Source organism: Pocillopora verrucosa, chromosome 13, assembly GCF_036669915.1.
Source record: "Pocillopora verrucosa isolate sample1 chromosome 13, ASM3666991v2, whole genome shotgun sequence".
Taxonomy (NCBI): domain Eukaryota; kingdom Metazoa; phylum Cnidaria; class Anthozoa; order Scleractinia; family Pocilloporidae; genus Pocillopora; species Pocillopora verrucosa.
This window is the reverse complement of record NC_089324.1, coordinates 7,344,744-7,363,939: the sequence shown is the minus strand read 5'-3', so window position 1 is coordinate 7,363,939 and position 19,196 is coordinate 7,344,744. Positions and strand designations below refer to the sequence as shown.

The 19,196-nt window shown below is 39.8% G+C and overlaps 1 protein-coding gene and 3 pseudogenes across 1 annotated transcript; 3 read left to right on the top strand and 1 right to left on the bottom strand.

The window, feature by feature from the left end:
• Positions 1-571: 571 nt before the first annotated feature.
• LOC136277860 (protein N-lysine methyltransferase METTL21A-like) lies at positions 572-3,857 on the top strand (annotated as a pseudogene).
• A 3,550-nt stretch (positions 3,858-7,407) lies between these two features.
• Positions 7,408-13,419, bottom strand: LOC136277561 (tetratricopeptide repeat protein 28-like). The gene is made up of 3 exons (XM_066159938.1): positions 12,355-13,419; positions 10,252-11,754; positions 7,408-8,931 (listed from the first exon to the last, which is right to left on the bottom strand). The coding sequence occupies exons 1-3, from the start codon at positions 13,417-13,419 to the stop codon at positions 7,408-7,410; spliced, it is 4,092 nt and encodes a 1,363-aa protein (XP_066016035.1).
• Positions 13,420-16,260: 2,841 nt separating this feature from the next.
• LOC136277560 (uncharacterized) lies at positions 16,261-16,734 on the top strand (annotated as a pseudogene).
• Positions 16,735-16,919: 185 nt separating this feature from the next.
• The window catches only part of LOC136277559 (uncharacterized), a 4,408-nt pseudogene continuing 2,131 nt past the window's right edge, over positions 16,920-19,196 (top strand).

Below are 19,196 nucleotides of genomic sequence, written 5' to 3'. Positions count from 1 at the left end.
GTTTTAATAAAATTTTGAATCAAACAAGATATTTTCCACATTGCTAGAGTTTGTAAAAAAATAACAAGTTTTAAGGAGGCCCCATAGGATTTTTGCTCAATGTTGGCGCGCGCGGAGCCAGGCGTGTAGTGAAATCTTTGTAACTGGCTCGAAAGCTTGCGGTTTCTGATCGTGAAGTGGAGCTGAGATTTTTGATATAAAAAAGCAGCCCGGTGGGAGGAATTAAATTTCTCTAACGAATCAAAATAAGAAAACGTCTCGCTAACGAGAAACGAGACTCACTAGGTCTCACCACAACGACCTAGATGATTACTCCGTGAAACGGCCCCGATTAAAATTGAACTAATTTCAGATTTGATGGCTTAGTGTGACGGGGGTGTTCTGGCACCGTTGCTTTGCACTGTTCCAAAAGTACTGGTTTTTTTTGGCAAATACCTCTGCTGCAAATTAAAAGTTGTTTTTACGACTTCTCGTATCGTCGAAACAGACTGAGGGAGACTGGTTAACTTGGAGGCTTGGGTACAAAGTCGCGCCTGGCATATTTTGCATCAGGGATGCAGTACTGGTCTTCCTTGGCCATCCAAAATCTCAGTCATTCCCATTAATCATGTGGCTTCGACAAGAGTACAAACCTGAAAAACAAAGGTTTGAAAATCCATTTGAACTTGAAGTTGACAGGGGTTCTGACGCTGATCGATCAGGAGAAGGGGACAACGGACTCTACAATAGCATTTCTCTCATAAAACTTCGACAGAGCTACACAGCTCTTGGAACAACTGTTTGGGATGGAAGTATTGCACTCGCTAAGATGTTCGATAATCGAGATCTATTTCCTTTACATTATTTGCAGGAATGTCGAGTTTTAGAGCTTGGAGCTGGCTGCAGTTTAGTGGGAATTTATCTGTGTTTGTTAGGTGCGAAAATGACCGTTCTAACTGATCAGAAATGTTGTGTAAAAACTCTTAAAGACAACATGGCAGCAAATGTGACTGGAGTTGGTCGGAGTAGAATTAAGGTTGTGGAATATTGTTGGGGGAAAAGCACAGAAGATTTCACAAAAGATGGTCTATTTCAATCTCATTCTCGCTGCAGAATGCCTTTATTCAGCGGACGACTCTGTGCTTCTCGCTCAGTGCATGACAAAATTAGCAAAACCTGGTTTACGTATTTTCGTATCAATGGGAAGGAATCGTGGAGGTGAGGAAACATTTGTGAAACATATTAATGAGCCTATATGTATCATAATGACTTGATTTATACCACAGAAGAAATAAAAGTACATTCTTTAATGAATGTACTTCACTGTTAATATTTGCCAAAAGTATTTACAAAACTGTTTTTACCACCTAAAGTGCTATCTCATGCTGTCATTGTCATCAAATTGTTTCAGTAATTCAGCTTTGTTTGATGGGAAAACATTGTCACAGATCTCAAGAGGGACTATTTCTTTAAGACCAGAGAATCAAGTACAGATAATCAAATAATCTGGATAATCAAGGTTTGATAGTATTGATTTACTCAAACTCCTCTCTTGTGACCTAGCCTCAAAATCTTATCAATTAACCTTCTCAACCCCAAGATCTCCCTACTGTCTGCTGTATAATTCTTATGAGGTTAGTTCAGAGAATTTGGTATTTGATCAACTAGTTATCCCTTAAGTTATATTCATCTTTACTCTGATCACTTGCCATCTTATTGATACTGTGAGGAGAAATCCTACCTTGGTCTCTCATGCAATCAGAAATATTATACCAATTATGACAGAGTTTTTAGATTCCAAAATTTTGGAGTTACATGTAAAACATCAACAATAAAACGCAAGTGCAACACAATGAATTTTTTTGTGGTTTTTTCCAAACCCTCTCATACTTATATATGGGTATTGTTAAAAACTGTCAAGACTGATCCAACAGACTTGTAACTGCATGTACTGTACTTACAAAATGTAGTACAAATTCTTCGAGAGATTATGTTAACAAATGCATGCAGCTACTTCAGCTATTACAGTTTGGTGCCAAACCATTTTATGATAGACTAAGATAAAAAAGTAGGTTTTCAATTTACCATTAAGTCATATGTATTGTACTTTATTTTCATTCATGTTATTTTATTTCATTTTTATGGCCCCCTGTTGAAAACCATGTTGTGAAATGGGCCATCTGTTTAGAGAATTATAAAATTTGTATTTTTATTATTATTTGTAATTATGATTATTAAATGCATTATGCTGTTGTCTATATTGATGTCTGCAGGACAGGGTGTGGGTCTCAGCCACAAAAGCAATTCCCAAGATCTGCAAATAGTGTCTGTTAGATCTCATAACCAACTGCCTGGTATGAAAAGTGGGCAAGTGTCTTTTTTTTTACATTGTACACTGTGTAGCATTTATTTAGAAGTAAAAAGGTGTTTACATGGGAGCTTAACAGCTTTACGCTTGCATTCTAGGCATTTCTGTTATGATTGATGGCTTCGCAATCATATTACAGTTTTAACAATCAGACTGGTGCATTACTTTAAACATTTTGTCTGTGCATGAATAGGTGCAAGAAATACTTACAAGTGTACCTTGTCTTGCGTTTCCGCATAAGTGATAAATTTCCTCAAAAGGTATATATTTCTTGCAATTAATGAGAAATTCAATGCCAAAAATACTTACTTTTTAAATGTGAATGATTCCAAATATTACTGAGTAATTTGCATGTGATCTATGTCTCTAGTAACTGAGCAATTGACAACTGACAGTTTTTTTGTTCTGTTGCAGCCCAGACATTAATTTTTATCATGGATGTATTGAAAGGTATGAACAGTTATATTGACAAAACAGATAAGTCTTAAGTTCATAAGCCCAAAATTGTGAAAGTATCTCTTTAAGCAGCATTCAAACGTAGTTGAATTTTATTGTTTTTGACCATTCCACTTCAAATAAAGGAAATCTTTGTTGAAGAGTGAATTGTTTTTTGAACGAACCTGATTTTTTTTTAATGCACATCCTTGAGTTGAACTGAAAAATAGTTCCCTGCTTTTTTGGGGGGCAGGTGTATGCTTCATCATTCAGCTTAGTTTTCTTTATTTGATACTGTTTTTGTCTTAGTTGTAAAGGCTTTTGTTGTTTCAGCACACCTGTAGCTTTTGACAATGAATACTGTTTTTCTTCTTTAGCTTGTTCTACCAGGGCTGTGGGTTTAGAAGGTTTGAATTTTCCAAGAATCTAATATGCAACTGAAGTTAGTAATTTGTTTACTTAATTATACCTTTACAGATATAATCTCAACCAAAGGCACAACCCTGGAAATAAGTGTGAACATCCAGTCTGGTATGGATACAAATTCACCTAATGGAAATTATTTCCCTCTGTTGACACAATATACAGTACTTTCTCTTATTTAAGTCGCTTAAAGTATTGGGACTTTCAATAACAACATTGAAGGGTCTGTTTGGCAAGGTAGAATCTGAGCAACTTCCTATTTTAATTGGTCTCTCCCAGAAAATCTGTATTCAGACCAAACAGCAAAGAGTTTATCACTAAATTTGAAAAGTTATATTCAGAAAACTGAAAAAAGGCTACAAGCTACAAATCCATGAAACCCCTCAAAATAGTAGTAAATACACATTAAATACTGTTCACTTGTGAACTGTGAGTGCTACAAGCTGTTGTAAGAATGCTAGTTATACATTCCTGTATGGCTATTTCAATTACTTTTTTATGGCAATGTTTTTGCAAATTATATTAATTTTAATCCTAGATTATTACAATATGTAGGTGATTACAATTATCGCCTTGGTTGTTATCTGTTTTTCAATCTTGATAGGCGGAGAAGCGAGTTGCCAAAAAGCCATAGAGAGTGCTGAAGTCTTTGGTGAGGACATTTTTAATATTTCTTTTAGTATTATAAGCTTTCTTAAAACAAATGTCACCAGATGTAATTTGATCTCTCATTCAGCACTTTTTGCATTCTATGAAAAGTAGAAGCTAGTAGATACCAAGTTGTCCAGCTAGCAACAATTAAATGAAACAGATTTAGGGTGTTCAGTCAGGATTTCATAGATACTGTTCACTTGTGAACTGTGAGTGCTTCAAGCTGTTGTATGAATTTAATAATTTTCTGTTAATGGCTGTTTATCTCTACCTGCATCTCTATAATTTTACTAACTCTGTTAAATTATACCTTCATAGTAATAACTGAATGTCACCATAGATCATGATTAGAGGTTGTTCTCATTTGTAAAGGTCCCTGATTGACAGGTTGAAAAATTGTTTTCAGATATTGAAGGACCCTTACAGCAGGTCCAACTGCTGTACCTCCTCCTTGGGAGAAGATGTATGTGGGCCCCATTTACATTTGACCAGGCAAATTTTCCAGGTAGCCTTTAAATTTCAATTAAAAATATGAAAGTGTTGATCTGTGCATGGTTGTTTTTATCTTGCAGTGTTCTTTTTAACCACCTTTCTTTGATTTGTTTAGGCTGTTGTACAGAGCCACCAAGACCTGACAGCAATTGTGGTGGTCTTGTTTGATGAGAGTGATGAGAGTGTCAATTTCATCAGGTGGGCTAAAAATTATCAAACAAAGTAAAAAATTGTTCTTAAAAGTGCCCTAAACAGAACATGCCAGAAGTAAATGTAGTTATTTTTAGCTTAAATTATGTGAAAAATACTCCACCTCTTGTGAAAATTTCTATTCACAGATGAATAATGTAAATGTTTCTTTCTTTTTTTCCTACTTAAAACACAAACTTTAGTGAGGGCTGGGCCCCTGACTGTCTAGTAATTTTCCAAATATTAATATGTACATCTCTAGTCTCGTATTGTCTCTTATTAAAGGATGTTCCTTTAATTCCAAAGGACACTTAACGAGGATACACAACTAACAAATATTTTAGACAGCTGCTACTACATCCAAGGGGTGGATCCCATTTCATTGCTAGCAAGGTACTGTTTTGAATTAAAATTTTACGATTGGGAAAATATGTGGATTTGGATGAAGATCGAAAGTGAAAACATGTCATAAGTTTTTCCTTCCAAATTTCACAGAGTGCTGAGTGAAACGGAATAATCTCCTGTGTAAACCGTGTAACCATCCTCGCGTAGGCACTACAATGAAATTTATTCCTGACTTGTTAGATCGCTGAAAAATACGTTTTTCGCTCCGCATAAGATAGAGCGAAACTTGAAAATCAGATTAAAGCGCCTGAGAACCGAGCCATGGAATGTCTTGAAAACCGCGTGATAAAATCTCTAACAACTAAGGTTTCGAATGTTTCAGTGAACCGGGATATCCAAGCTTTGAAATAAGAAAAACCGAAAAAAAGACAAAAACCCGAACTAAAAGAGATCATAAAAACGCTGATCCCATGGCTCATAAAACCTTTTAGGAGAAACTTGGTTATGTTGTGTCTTGGAAACCAGATAATTGCAATACCCTAAAAAAATACTAGGTCACCGGATGCCTCATAACACATAATGGCACAGTTGTTAAACGTCCCGAAAAGTAATGAAATAAAATAAAGATTGTTTCCTCCTTCAACAGCTTCGCTGTCTTTACTGATGAACAGATAATCGAGGCCTATAGGGAGATCACTCCCTGGAGGATTTATCTCAAAGAAGGCGAGCACTTCGATGGTTTCTTTGACCGGAAGAAAATCGGTGGAGGCCATCATGATAAAAATGGAAGTAGTGAAGCTACACGTCTGTGGCAGAAATAAGCGTTAGGCGTTACGTTTTGCTGTTTGTAAATAAAAGAAATCAATAATGTTGCTGTTTAGTCGCGGGGCCGAATCTTTTGTACATTTATGTTTTATACTAGTAACTCATCAATAAATTTTGATGAACATGTTATATTTGCCTTTGAGTGATTAATCAGGTTGAGTTATTTTAGCTTGTTTCAGGCTCTAACTCACTGGGCAGGCGAGCGATGAACGACTGTTGTGTTTGTTTAAGGGAAACGGCTGCATGAACCCGCCATTTTCGTTCTTTTGCTCATTTCCATTAACCGAGAGCCTGGCAGAGGTTAGGGTTATTTGGCTCCCTCTCGTTTTGACTAAGGAGCTTTTTGTGTTTAATCGCCACCCATGATCTGTTGCAATCTTAAATCCAATCTCTCAGTTGTTCTGTCCCTGCAAATTACATCCAGAACCCTTTACATTCGGCATTTTAAGAGTAATTCAAACTCGCGCATCTGAAGGACTTTTTGTAGTCGTGCATTCTACCAGACGCTTCTCTGCTTCTTTTTACATCTAGGGGTCTGCGCGCAGGTGTGGACATCGATCGTGAATGCTTTCGTTACATCCAGGGGTCTTAGATTCGTATCTTACATCCAGGGGTTTTTAATTGTACCTCTTGAATAGTCGCTATGTAACAATGCCGAGTTATATAAGGGGGTGTTTTGTTAAAATTGTACGGTAGTTTTATATAAGGGTCTGTTCCCAGCTACTGATATTGATCCCAAATAATTACGTCTACATAAATTGTCCTTTAATAATAAAGTAACCTTTTCGAGAGAAGTTCAGTTGATAAAACAGAGCGAAATAGTAGCGGCAGAGGGAAAGTGAAGAATAATGAGTATAGAAAAGTATCTATAAGCATACAAGAGTCTGTGTGAGGATACAACGGTATCTACGCATAAGGTATCAATTAACCCTTTACATCCTAAGATCAGTATGCTTATTCTCCATAATGTTTTCTATACATTTCCCAAGGTGCTGATAAGGAGATTTTGCTTAATAATCAAGAGCTCCTATACGTGTTGATCATTTCCATTATTCTCATGACGTTAATGCCTAATTCAGGAGTGACACTTTAAGGAGAAATTAGATGCTTGGCTCTCTTTGGGGTTAAAGGGTTAAATTGATAAAATTACTGGGGTATCTATGAGAATACAAGGGTTTGCATTACTATACAAGTGTATATCTTTTTTCTTTTTTTTTAAATGTCTTTATTTTAGCATGTTAAACCACAATATTTCTTATCAAAAGCTTTGCAAGAAATTTCCAAAAAGAAAAAACTTCTTTTCCAAAACGTCACACATTTGTTTAAAAGTCTCTTGAATTGACAAACTAATCAACTTTGGATAAGGATTAAATTTTTCTTTCCTAGACGAACTAATCGCGTTCGAAAACTAAAATTATCACACTTTGGTTGGCTCATTCACTGAACTGATGACTTAAAAAAAGTTTGAGTTTTTTTAGTTTCGGAACTCTTACAAAGAGATAACACTATATGCTGTCTTATTTCGGATTATTAAACTTCGATGTCTGATGAGCATATTACAGAAGTGCTCTCCTCTGTGTATCGATCCGAGTTGTCCTTCGCAGATGGTGTCCTCTTTCTACAGGCTAGTAATTAAATAGTTCCAAGCTTTACTAAGTCTAATTCATTCTGCTACAGAGGTTTTATCAAAGTCTTGACTCTTAAGGTGCGCTAGGCACCGGCCAATTTCCAAACTCAAATGTCACGTTGTCGCCTATGATCATAAATGGCGCCCATTGAGAAACTTTATCAAAGCCGTTATTTCTCATCCACTTCCTGGCCTTGTGGAGAGATTCACTGGCGCTTTCACCGCGGAACAAATGTTTGTAGAAACAAGTCATGAACTTCTCTGTGGCTCTGTCATCCAGGGCCCATCGTGCCGCTAACACTGAACGAGCTCCCGATCCTAAGAACGCTCGAGCAAGTCCAATAACTCCCTCGGTTCTAATCTGTCCACGAGCACTGTGACAACAACTAAGCACCACTAGTTTAGCTCGCAACTGAGTTTTTGAAATATCCGCCATCTTCAAAAGATAATCTTCTTCTTTAGGGAAAGGTGGGAGTAGGGTAGGGTGCATAGGAGAAAGAGCAATTTCCCCTCTTTCGGCATCACCATGGGCAGCAATGTGTATCAGGCTCACTGAACTTATCGCTTGGAGTACAGAATGTTTTGTTGCGGAATCTCCTATCAAAGGTCTTATGCCAAGAAGTCCTCCAATCATCTCTGCTTCCTTTCTTGCATGCGGCAATGGTGTCATATTTCTGCACCTTCCCATGTAAATCACCGTTCCAACCACTGGGTCACCCACTATCAGTGCCCCGGTCTGACTGTGATAGTCTGGAGGACTGTCTTGAACAAGCTTCAGAGTCGTCAGGGAGGGAATTATCCGAATCCTGCATGTCTCTGATAAATACTTGCCTCCTTCGTCAGCCAAGGCTGCAAATGGCACCTGGTACACACAGGAATCAGGGACAATTATGATCTCGGGCTGCTTTAGTAAACTGGCCACAGGAGCAATGATTATCTTGTAACACAATTCAAGGCTTGTTTTGAAATCTTCGGTATCATGGTCACGAGGCACTGAGCGGTTATCATAGTGAAGTGACATCAGTTCGGTGTCATCTAAAGATCGATCTTCGCAATTCTGTTCGGGTAAAATGACGTGGCTGCGGAAGGCTTCTTTAAAAAACTCATCTAACTCAGGGACTATTCCGGTGACCTTGTTTTTGTCCAGGCTCACTTTCTTTTCTAAAAAATGAATAGCTCCCGTTGCTGTAATTATCCAAAACCGTACCTCATCTTCACCAACCGAAATGTACAGACATGCACAGTCTGCTTCTTTTGTGATGATCCTTTGAATGCCACGCCAAGATTGTGGATCACTTGAGATCTGCTCTTGAAGGGAGTATCGAGCTGCCATTAAGTCGGCCAGGCCTCTTGCCCTTCCCAGCTCTTCGACGTAAAGGGCGTCCTGAGGTTTTCCAGTGGAAGACAGCAACCTACTGAACAACTTGTAGGAAAAGGTGCCGTGCTGTTCTAAAAGAGCTATTTGAAACTGATCGTTTTCTTTAAGAAAACCTCTCAAAGTGTCGAACTTTTGGATGCCTTGAAAAAGATACGAACAAGCCTCTTCAAGATGACGTTGTGACACCTTTAACACCGATAGATTACAAAGGCAATAAAACTCGTCCAGGTTGTGTCCAATATTCTTACTTAAAAGAAGAGCCTTCTTAAGTAATTCTTCAGCCATGTCATATTTAATAAGCGATTGGAAACATAATGCTAAATTGTTGTAGTGGACTACTACTCCTTCTCTCTCACCGATTTCCATGACAATTGTAAGGGCTTTCTCGTAATATTCTTGAGCCTTGTCAAATTCACCACGCTTACAACAAATTGTACCAAGGTGACTGTAAACTGTTGCTTCTCCACTTCTATCGTCGATACCCTTTCTAACTGCCATTGCCTTCTTTAAATAGTCGTCAGCCTTTGCATACTTGCCGAGTGAGAGAAACAAACCAGTGAGGTTTGTATAGCTTGTTGCTTCTCCATGCCTATCACCAATTCCTATTTCGATAGCGAATGCTTTCTCATGATATTCTCGGGCCTTGTCATATTGACCGAGTGATTGGAACAAAGTTCCTAGGTTTCCGTAGCTTGCTGCTTCTCCATTTCTGTCACCAATTTCTATTCTGATAGCGAGTGCTTTCTCCTGATATTCTCGGGCCTTGTCATATTGACCTAGTGATTGGAACAAAGTTCCTAGGTTTCCGTAGCTTGTTGCTTCTCCCTGTCTGTCACCAATTTCTATTTTGATAGCGAGTGCTTTCTCCTGATATTCTCGGGCCTTGTCATATTGACCGAGTGATTGAAACAAAGTTCCTAGGTTTCCGTAGCTTGTTGCTTCTCCCCCTCTGCCACCAATTTCTATTTTGATAGCGAGTGCTTTCTCGTGATATTCTCGGGCCTTGTCATATGGACCGAGTGATTGGAACAAAGTTCCTAGGTTTCCGTAGTTTGTTGCTTCTCCCTCTCTGTCACCAATTTCTATTCTGATAGCGAGTGCTTTCTCCTGATATTCTCGGGCCTTGTCATATTGACCGAGTGATTGGAACAAACTTCCTAGGTTTCCGTAGCTTGTTGCTTCTCCAACCCTGTCACCAATTTCTATTATGATAGCGAGTGCTTTCTCCTGATATTCTCGGGCCTTGTCATATTGACCGAGTGATTGAAACAAAGTTCCTAGGTTTCCGTAGCTTGTTGCTTCTCCCCCTCTGCCACCAATTTCTATTTTGATAGCGAGTGCTTTCTCGTGATATTCTCGGGCCTTGTCATATTGACCGAGTGATTGGAACAAAGTTCCTAGGTTTCCGTAGCTTGTTGCTTCTCCATCCCTGTCACCAATTTCTATTTTGATAGCGAGTGCTTTCTCCTGATATTCTCGGGCCTTGTCATATTGACCGAGTGATTGGAACAAACTTCCTAGGTTTCCGTAGCTTGTTGCTTCTCCAACCCTGTCACCAATTTCTATTATGATAGCGAGTGCTTTCTCCTGATATTCTCGGGCCTTGTCATATTGACCGAGTGATTGGAACAAAGTTCCTAGGTTTCCGTAGCTTGTTGCTTCTCCCTCTCTGCCACCAATTTCTATTTTGATAGCGAGTGCTTTCTCGTGATATTCTCGGGCCTTGTCATATTGACCGAGTGATTGGAACAAAGTTCCTAGGTTTCCGTAGCTTGTTGCTTCTCCCTCTCTGTCACCAATTTCTATTCTGAGAGCGAGTGCTTTCTCTTGATATTCTCGGGCCTTGTCATATTGACCGAGTGATCGGAACAAAGTTCCTAGGTTTCCGTAGCTTGTTGCCTCTCCCTCTCTGCCACCAATTTCTATTTTGATAGCGAGTGCTTTCTCGTGATATTCTCGGGCCTTGTCATATTGACCGAGTGATTGGAACAAAGTTCCTAGGTTTCCGTAGCTTGTTGCTTCTCCCTCTCTGTCACCAATTTCTATTCTGAGAGCGAGTGCTTTCTCTTGATATTCTCGGGCCTTGTCATATTGACCGAGTGATCGGAACAAAGTTCCTAGGTTTCCGTAGCTTGTTGCTTCTCCCTGTCTGTCACCAATTTCTATTTTGATAGCGAGTGCTTTCTCGTGATATTCTCGGGCCTTGTCATATTGACCGAGTGATTGGAACAAAGTTCCTAGGTTTCCGTAACTTTTTGCTTCATCATCCATGTCACCAATTTCTATTGTGATAGCGAGTGCTTTCTCCTGATATTCTTGGGCCTTGTTATATTGACCGAGTGATTGGAACAAAGTTCCTAGGTTTCCGTAGCTTGTTGCTTCTCCATCCCTGTCACCAATTTCTATTTTGATAGCGAGTGCTTTCTCGTGATATTCTCGGGCCTTGTCATATTGACCGAGTGATTGGAACAAAGTTCCTAGGTTTCCGTAGCTTGCTGCTTCTCCATTTCTGTCACCAATTTCTATTCTGAGAGCGAGTGCTTTCTCCTGATATTCTCGGGCCTTGTCATATTGACCTAGTGATTGGAACAAAGTTCCTAGGTTTCCGTAGCTTATTGCTTCTCCCTGTCTGTCACCAATTTCTATTCTGATAGGGAGTGCTTTGTCCTGATATTCTCGGGCCTTGTCATATTGACCGAGTGATTGGAACAAAGTTCCTAGGTTTCCGTAGCTTGTTGCTTCTCCCTCTCTGTCACCAATTTCTATTCTGATGGCGAGTGCTTTCTCCTGATATTCTCGGGCCTTGTCATATTGACCGAGTGATTGGAACAAAGTTCCTAGGTTTCCGTAGCTTGCTGCTTCTCCATTTCTGTCACCAATTTCTATTCTGATAGCGAGTGCTTTCTCCTGATATTCTCGGGCCTTATTATATGGACCTAGTGATTGGAACAAAGTTCCTAGGTTTCCGTAGCTTGTTGCTTCTCCCTGTCTGTCACCAATTTCTATTTTGATAGCGAGTGCTTTCTCGTGATATTCTCGGGCCTTGTCATATGGACCGAGTGATTGGAACAAAGTTCCTAGGTTTCCGTAGCTTGTTGCTTCTCCCTGTCTGTCACCAATTTCTATTCTGATAGCGAGTGCTTTCTCCTGATATTCTTGGGCCTTGTTATATTGACCGAGTGATTGGAACAAAGTTCCTAGGTTTCCGTAACTTCTTGCTTCATCATCCATGTCACCAATTTCTATTGTGATAGCGAGTGCTTTCTCCTGATATTCTTGGGCCTTGTTATATTGACCGAGTGATTGGAACAAAGTTCCTAGGTTTCCGTAACTTTTTGCTTCACCATCCATGTCACCAATTTCTATTGTGATAGCGAGTGCTTTCTCCTGATATTCTCGGGCCTTGTCATATTGACCGAGTGATTGGAACAAGGTTCCTAGGTTTCTGTAGCTTGTTGCTTCTCCATCCTTGTCACCAATTTCTATTGTGATAGCGAGTGCTTTCTCCTGATATTCTCGGGCCTTGTCATATTGACTGAGTGATCGGAACAAAGTTCCTAGGTTTCCGTAGCTTATTGCTTCTCCCTGTCTGTCACCAATTTCTATTGTGATAGCGAGTGCTTTCTCCTGATATTCTTGGGCCTTGTCATATTGACCGAGTGATTGGAACAAAGCTCCTAGGTTTCCGTAGCTTATTGCTTCTCCCTCTCTGTCACCAATTTCTATTCTGATAGCGAGTGCTTTCTCCTGATATTCTCGGGCCTTGTCATATTGACCGAGTGATTGGAACAAAGTTCCTAGGTTTCCGTAGCTTGCTGCTTCTCCATTTCTGTCACCAATTTCTATTCTGATAGCGAGTGCTTTCTCCTGATATTCTCGGGCCTTGTCATATTGACCGAGTGATTGGAACAAAGTTCCTAGGTTTCCGTAGCTTGTTGCTTCTCCCTCTCTGTCACCAATTTCTATTGTGATAGCGAGTGCTTTCTCCTGATATTCTCGGGCCTTGTCATATTGACCGAGTGATCGGAACAAAGTTCCTAGGTTTCCGTAGCTTGTTGCTTCTCCCTCTCTGTCACCAATTTCTATTGTGATAGCGAGTGCTTTCTCCTGATATTCTCGGGCCTTGTCATATTGACCGAGTGATCGGAACAAAGTTCCTAGGTTTCCGTAGCTTGTTGCTTCTCCTTCTCTGTCACCAATTTCTATTGTGATAGCGAGTGCTTTCTCCTGATATTCTCGGGCCTTGTCATATTGACCGAGTGATCGGAACATTAATCCGAGCTTTGAGTAGCATAGTGCCTGGCCATGTGTGTTTCCAATCGTTGTCATGATGTTGATTGCTGATTCGTAAAATTTCCAGGCCTCCATAAATTTGTTTTGTACCTGAAGTTTTTCTGCCAGGTTTAAATGTAGCCATCCTTTTTCAGCGGTGTCATTATAGTCTAGGTATAGGAGGAGTTCCCTGATGTATTTTTCTGTACTTGTGTAATCCTTTATGTAAACGGAAGCACAGATTATGTTTTTGTAGATGGCTCGGAACGTAAAGTTTGCCAATAAACTATCAATAGCCTGCGCCTGACTGTGTAATATGATCAAACATTCCCTGTACACCTCGATGGCTTGCAACACGCGACCAGTTTTGCGAAGGAACTCGGCGACCGCTATACCTATGGAGATAGCTGATATAGCTTCTTTTATGCTGTCCATCTTGACCCTGTTTCTTCTCAGTTTGAAAAAAAAGGAGAAATTAGTCAAAACTTATACACGGACTGTTTGTAAAAAATCTTTTTAGTTTTAAATTTCAAATTACAATTTTTATTTTCCCCTCCCTACATTGTAGTCTTTTTGTGTTCACATGCGCGGCGCACGTGATTTCACAGTTAGAAAATTGCGTCAAAGAATTGGAAAACTGACATGGACATTTTTCGCGTACTTTTGTTGCTTGTCTTAGCGGAGTTTAGTAAATTGTTTTTGAGCTTTCGTTCGCACAGTTTATCTAACCCCGTGTTTTTTTAGAACGTCTCCACCTGACAACCATGTAGCCGAGTCTACACGACCCCTCCTTCCCCTGATTTAGTTCAAATTTGGCTCACTTGTTGCCCACAATGAACCTACAATCTAGACCAAACGGTTTATCCATATACTTATATTTAAGAGGGCTGTACGAGTTTTCAGTTTTTGTTTAAAAAATGTGCAAAAATCCTTGCCAAAAATGCAGTGAATTCATGATGTGGGTGTCTCTCCAAAATCTCAAGCCAAAAAGATATTTCCTTAAGTGAAAGTAGAAACCTAGCTCTTTATGTACAAATATAAATATAGACGATTGTCCTGTTTTTATATTTGTGAGCCATCAATCAAACTTGACAATTTTCAACATTTTGCGAAATAACGGAAAATACCCCTAAAATAGCGAGAAAAAGCAAACAAGCGGCCATGTTTTGATTCATTTCAATGCTTTTTCCAGCTTGAGTAATTGATGATCTAAGCAATGATAATAATAACAGTGTGTTATGTTTACATTTTAGATGAAGAATTTGCTCTTGATATACAGCAATCCAGCGTGCCTTGGAGGGTCACGTGACACGTGCCAGAGTATCGTAATATAGAGTCCGTTTGTTTATAAGTCTCCATAACGCAAGGAAAGCTTCGAGAAGATCTTTAGGAGTATTTTGAAAAACCATTTTCATGTTTCATTCCAGTTTTATCTTATCTAAAAATCATATGGGAAGCCAGGCCGCTTTTTATTTGATTGTTATTTTTTATTGCACCGCAACTTTTAGGCCCTTTTATACTACCTCGGTTACAGATGAAAAAGTACTTATTTGTTTGCAGTAAAAGCAAAGTAATCATCTAATATATCGAAAATACGAATTCAATCAGTATAATTTAAACTGTTTTTGTTTTCCAACGGCATTCTTTTGGTAACGCGCTGAGAGGATTGCTTGGCACGCACCAGACACCGACATTTCCTACGCTTTCCATGTATAACCATACCAGCAGACATTTCGTAAAGACGGGCGATTTTAAATGTGTCTTTTCGATTCTTTTCAGAAATATTCTAAGAAAGAATGTAACCTTTATACTCGAAAAAAGAGCGCTAGATCCATTTTTATTGTGAAGAATTGTACAAGTAGCACAAAAGAGCACTTGTATGGTTGTTTTCAAGCCTCCCCGGGTAGGAGTAGAGGAAGACGGTAAATTATGTTTGGCCCGCGTTGGATTGTTCGACGAGTGCGAAGAAGATCTCACAATTTGTCCCGAGCACAGGAACGAATTTGGCTTGGGATGACGGCCAAGTAAAGTTTGTAAATATCCTGAGCATCAGAGCAAACAGAAACCGTACAGATGGATTTCCAAGGAGATGTCGATAACTCATTGTAATAATTTAATGTTGTCTCGGAATACCGGCTACATTTTAAAATGAACACACCATGAGATAAATTATAAGTTTTATCATGCTTCCGAGTTAAGATAGCATAATTAGTTTGGTTTTCAAGGGATATGTAGCAAATGTTTATTTAATTACAGCGAGACTTTGCGCTGCTCCAAGGAGACAACTAATGATACACTGGTAAAATACTGTGAAATTAAAAGATTAGTGCTTTTGTAAACCGGTAGTCATCCCAATAAATTTAGTTTTAGGCTTTAATGCAACAATAAGGCAACATTTCACATACAGTTCTCATTTCGAAAAGTCCTAGCAGCGAGTGCAAGTCGAATTTATACTCTATTTGCAAGTGGGATGGGGAAATGGAAAATTTTGAAATAAATTGTTTGCAACCCCCAAATAAACTGTTTGCCGCTGCAAAAAGGAAATAATAAGTTGTTTGCATGCAAAATAATCAGTTTTGTCTATTCCCCCCTCGCCCCCGTCAGAGAAATAATGGTCCGTCCCTAATAGCTTTTATTTGTGCGCTCAAAAGAAACTGTAGAAATTTCATTTTTATAGGGGACTCCTACTATCGAGCGTTCTGAAAAACATCAGGTGAAGGATATACCCCTAAAGAGATCTTCAAGATTACAAGTGAGTATTTTAACTGCTGCACCTGCAACAATAAATTGATTACGTACGACCGGCTAAATAAATATAAAACAATTTAAAAACATGAGAACATCGACAGTGTCAAAGCATTATGGATGTACTTTTTAGGAAGGCGTGGTTGGAATAAAAGCGGACTTATTTCCGTCAAACTATCGATAATTGAAAATTGTTCCTGCGTTGTTTGATTACATCCAATATTAGTATGACCGAGACAATGCCGGATGTACATATCTCTAGTCTTGTAGGGCACCCGAAATTCTTCCCCACTAGTATAAGGAACGGTCCATTATTCACCCCCAAAGTTTGGGGGGGGGTGGAGGGGGGAGCTGAAAACTATTGAAATAAATTGTTTACAGAGCCTTAATCACTGAAATAAATTATTTGCACACGTAACAAACCAAAATAAATTGTTTGCAATCAAAACATTTTTCATCCCCCCGCCAGCAAAATAACGATCCGTCTCTGATATATAAATAGCTTTCTTGTATTTTAAGAACCGACCGGATATGTATAGGGAGGAACTGGAGCTTCCTGACCTTTCTGTGCTAGAAGACGAAATGTCGCAGCTGGTTGTTGAGGAGGATGAAGAGTCGGATTACATGCCTACCTCTATGCGAAGAGGGCACTCAGGTTTAGAAGCAGTAAATAGAAATATTAGCATGTTAACAGATGGAAGGATCGGCTCAATCCGATTCCAGCTTACTCAACCACTAGCTGAGTGCACAAAGAGTACGTAGTATTACACAAACCGTAAAGCGGCAGAAGTTATCACCGCCAGCCTTAACTGCATTGCCCCTGGGCAGTCGAAAGAGTTGTTTGATCTTGTTACCGTTCAGACCGCACCACCAGAAGACGAAAGTCCTGACGACAAGGTGATAAAGGAGCTGATTTCCCTCTATGAAGAATCGACCTCGTAGTACACAAAGATGACGGCACTTTCCGTTTTCGTTAAGCATTACACGAAATCGCGGCTACAGTAGATAATACCAGGCTTAACTATATGGCGGATAGACCAGACAAGGAAGCACACGGCAGTGGTTGGAGCCGGTGTGACTGAAGAGCGGCAATCTGTGATTCGCTATAGGCTCGACAGCCAAAACCTTGATCACTTCCTGAACGTCATCAGTTGCCCCATTATATTCCGTACAGCACCAAAAAGCTACAAATGTCAACTGGTGAGGTGTTACAGATCCCAAACGTGGTGCGCACTGCGCCAAGCTCCCGTATGGTTGCACTATACCAGAACTACTGCTGCGAAATGGAGTTTGGACCTCTCACAAGATCAAGCCTTTTCACTGTGCTTAAAGTAAGTAACCCTGTACAATCTGCTTGTTTATTATACACCTTTTCATGTTTTTTTTTTCTCTCACAGTGTTGACAGGTATGACTAACATATGTAGATTAGCCTTTTCACTAAAAGATGCCGTATCGTTCTAAACAATCTTTCAACAGGTGTGTATCGCATCGAAAAAGAAGACCCTCCCAGGCCTGGATAGCATGACAAGTGAGGGATCGTTAGCCTTTGATACTTTGGAAGCCGCCGTTCATACTATCGGCTCACTAGGTTTGTGCAATTGCTCAAATTTGTCATTTGTTATGAAAGTGACCAAACGTGCATGGTTGTCATTAGGTTTGATTAATATTGGTTATAATTTAGTATTGTATATGCAGGCATGTCTACTGAATGGATTAACAGCATAGTTAAAAGGCTCCGATCAGCCAAGGTATACCTTAAGACCGATTACAAGCTGCATGTTACCGAAGAAAGCCCTTGGGCAGATCACCTCCAGGCTTATGCGCTGTCTTCCGACGAGAAAGACTTCCACGCCACTTGTACGCACCAGCATAACACTATATGTGAAAGACGCGAGGATACGATCGACTGCACCAGGTAACTACTAGTCAGCTATTCAGCAGCGATTTCATAGCCCTACCAGTAACTTGCATCTTATATGCACAGAGTTAGTCATTTAGTTCGCATACAGTTATTTGTTTGTCTGCAACAAAGCAGATTTGAAATGACCGTCGAAAAACTAGGCGCAAGTAGAAAGAAAAACTTGTAACAACTACAACTAGCCAATAAGGCTTTGAAGCAAGGCACATATGGACTTCACACGTCAGACTGAATAAGCGCATTCGATAAAACATGCAGATAGGTTAAGACCGCGACGTGTTTGACTGAGAGACCTAAAGAGCAAGCCCTCGACCAAAAGATCGTTTTCAGTCACGTGATCTCATTTTAATCGGCCGCCATATTAGTGCACATCACTTGCCTTTAAACATGTGACCAGAAGTTGTGTTTAGGATAAAAAATGGTTTTATGCGCGATTTTTAGCTGTGGGACCCCAAGTGGTCGTGATAAAGGAATTAATATGGCAAGAATACCTTCAATTACTACTAGTCGACGAGAAAAAGTACGGATACTTTCCACGACCGGGTCTGTGGTAAACATTTTATCTCCGGAAAAGCGGCTAAACTGTGGGATCGTTACGATCCAGATTTGGTTCCGACCCAAAATCTAGGTCATCAGAGATGTGGTTCTGTCGAAAAGCTTCAAGCCGATCTTGAAGTTGCCGCCAAGCGAGACGAGAGAGCCAGAGGTCGTGAGCTGAAACGTGTTGCAGGAGAACGTGAAAGGCAACTATGGGAAGAAATCGAGTCCAAAAAAACAAATAATTGATGAACCAGGAGTAAAGGTTATAGACGTTTCCTTCGATTTCGAATCAGTAGGGCACCAAGCTCAGCAATACAGGCTTTGTTTTGCATTTGCTGAGGTCAAAATAAAAGTTTTCTATATCCGCTTGCGTCGGCGCGGTTCTTAGAAACCTGAAGTCCCTCTTTGAGATTCTTTATCGTTTCATCGAGGTCGGCTTTCATTTTCCTAGCGGATTTAAAGTTAATATTGCAGACACGAGAGTATTTCACCTTGTTTGCGGAACTGGGAAGTATCAAAGGGCACTTAATTTGCGTAAAAGCAAAGCCCTCCATTGACCTTTGTCCAGGCCTCAAGGTAAAATAGCACACTAGCTACGAGCGAACATGATTCGGCGAGGCCTGCCCTGCATCCCAAACGATGAGCGCAGTTTATTGTCCCATCCTTCGCGGTAATAATCCAGATTTGATTGTAGGCCTCGAGACTGCGGAAGGCTTTCTTGCGTATAATAGCTAGTCTTGAAAAAAAAATAGCAAAGCAAATGAGTCGATTCCAGCGGCGGTAAGCAATCAGGCTCGAAGCGTTTCCCACCTATCAAAACAGTATCGATTCCGATAGTGGAGATCTTCTTTAGATAACGCTCTCTGACTTTTACATCTAGTTTTTTAACGTAATCAAACAGTGGAATTTGGACGACATGGTCTGGATCAGACGAAGGAATATCAATTCTTTCGGTAGACGCCATTCATTTAATTTTTTTCGAATTTCGGAATTATAAATTTGGATCGT

Excerpts from the sequence above, each read along its gene's own strand:
- LOC136277561 (XM_066159938.1), bottom strand. The coding sequence starts at position 13,419 with ATGGACAGCATAAAAGAAGCTATATCAGCTATCTCCATAGGTATAGCG. Across the intron at positions 11,755-12,354 it reads CACTCGGTCAATATGACAAG|GCCCGAGAATATCACGAGAA; the intron begins GCCCAAGAATAT and ends CCATATGACAAG. Across the intron at positions 8,932-10,251 it reads TTGGTGACAGGGTTGGAGAA|TTTTATTGCCTTTGTAATCT; the intron begins GCAACAAGCTAC and ends AACCTGGACGAG.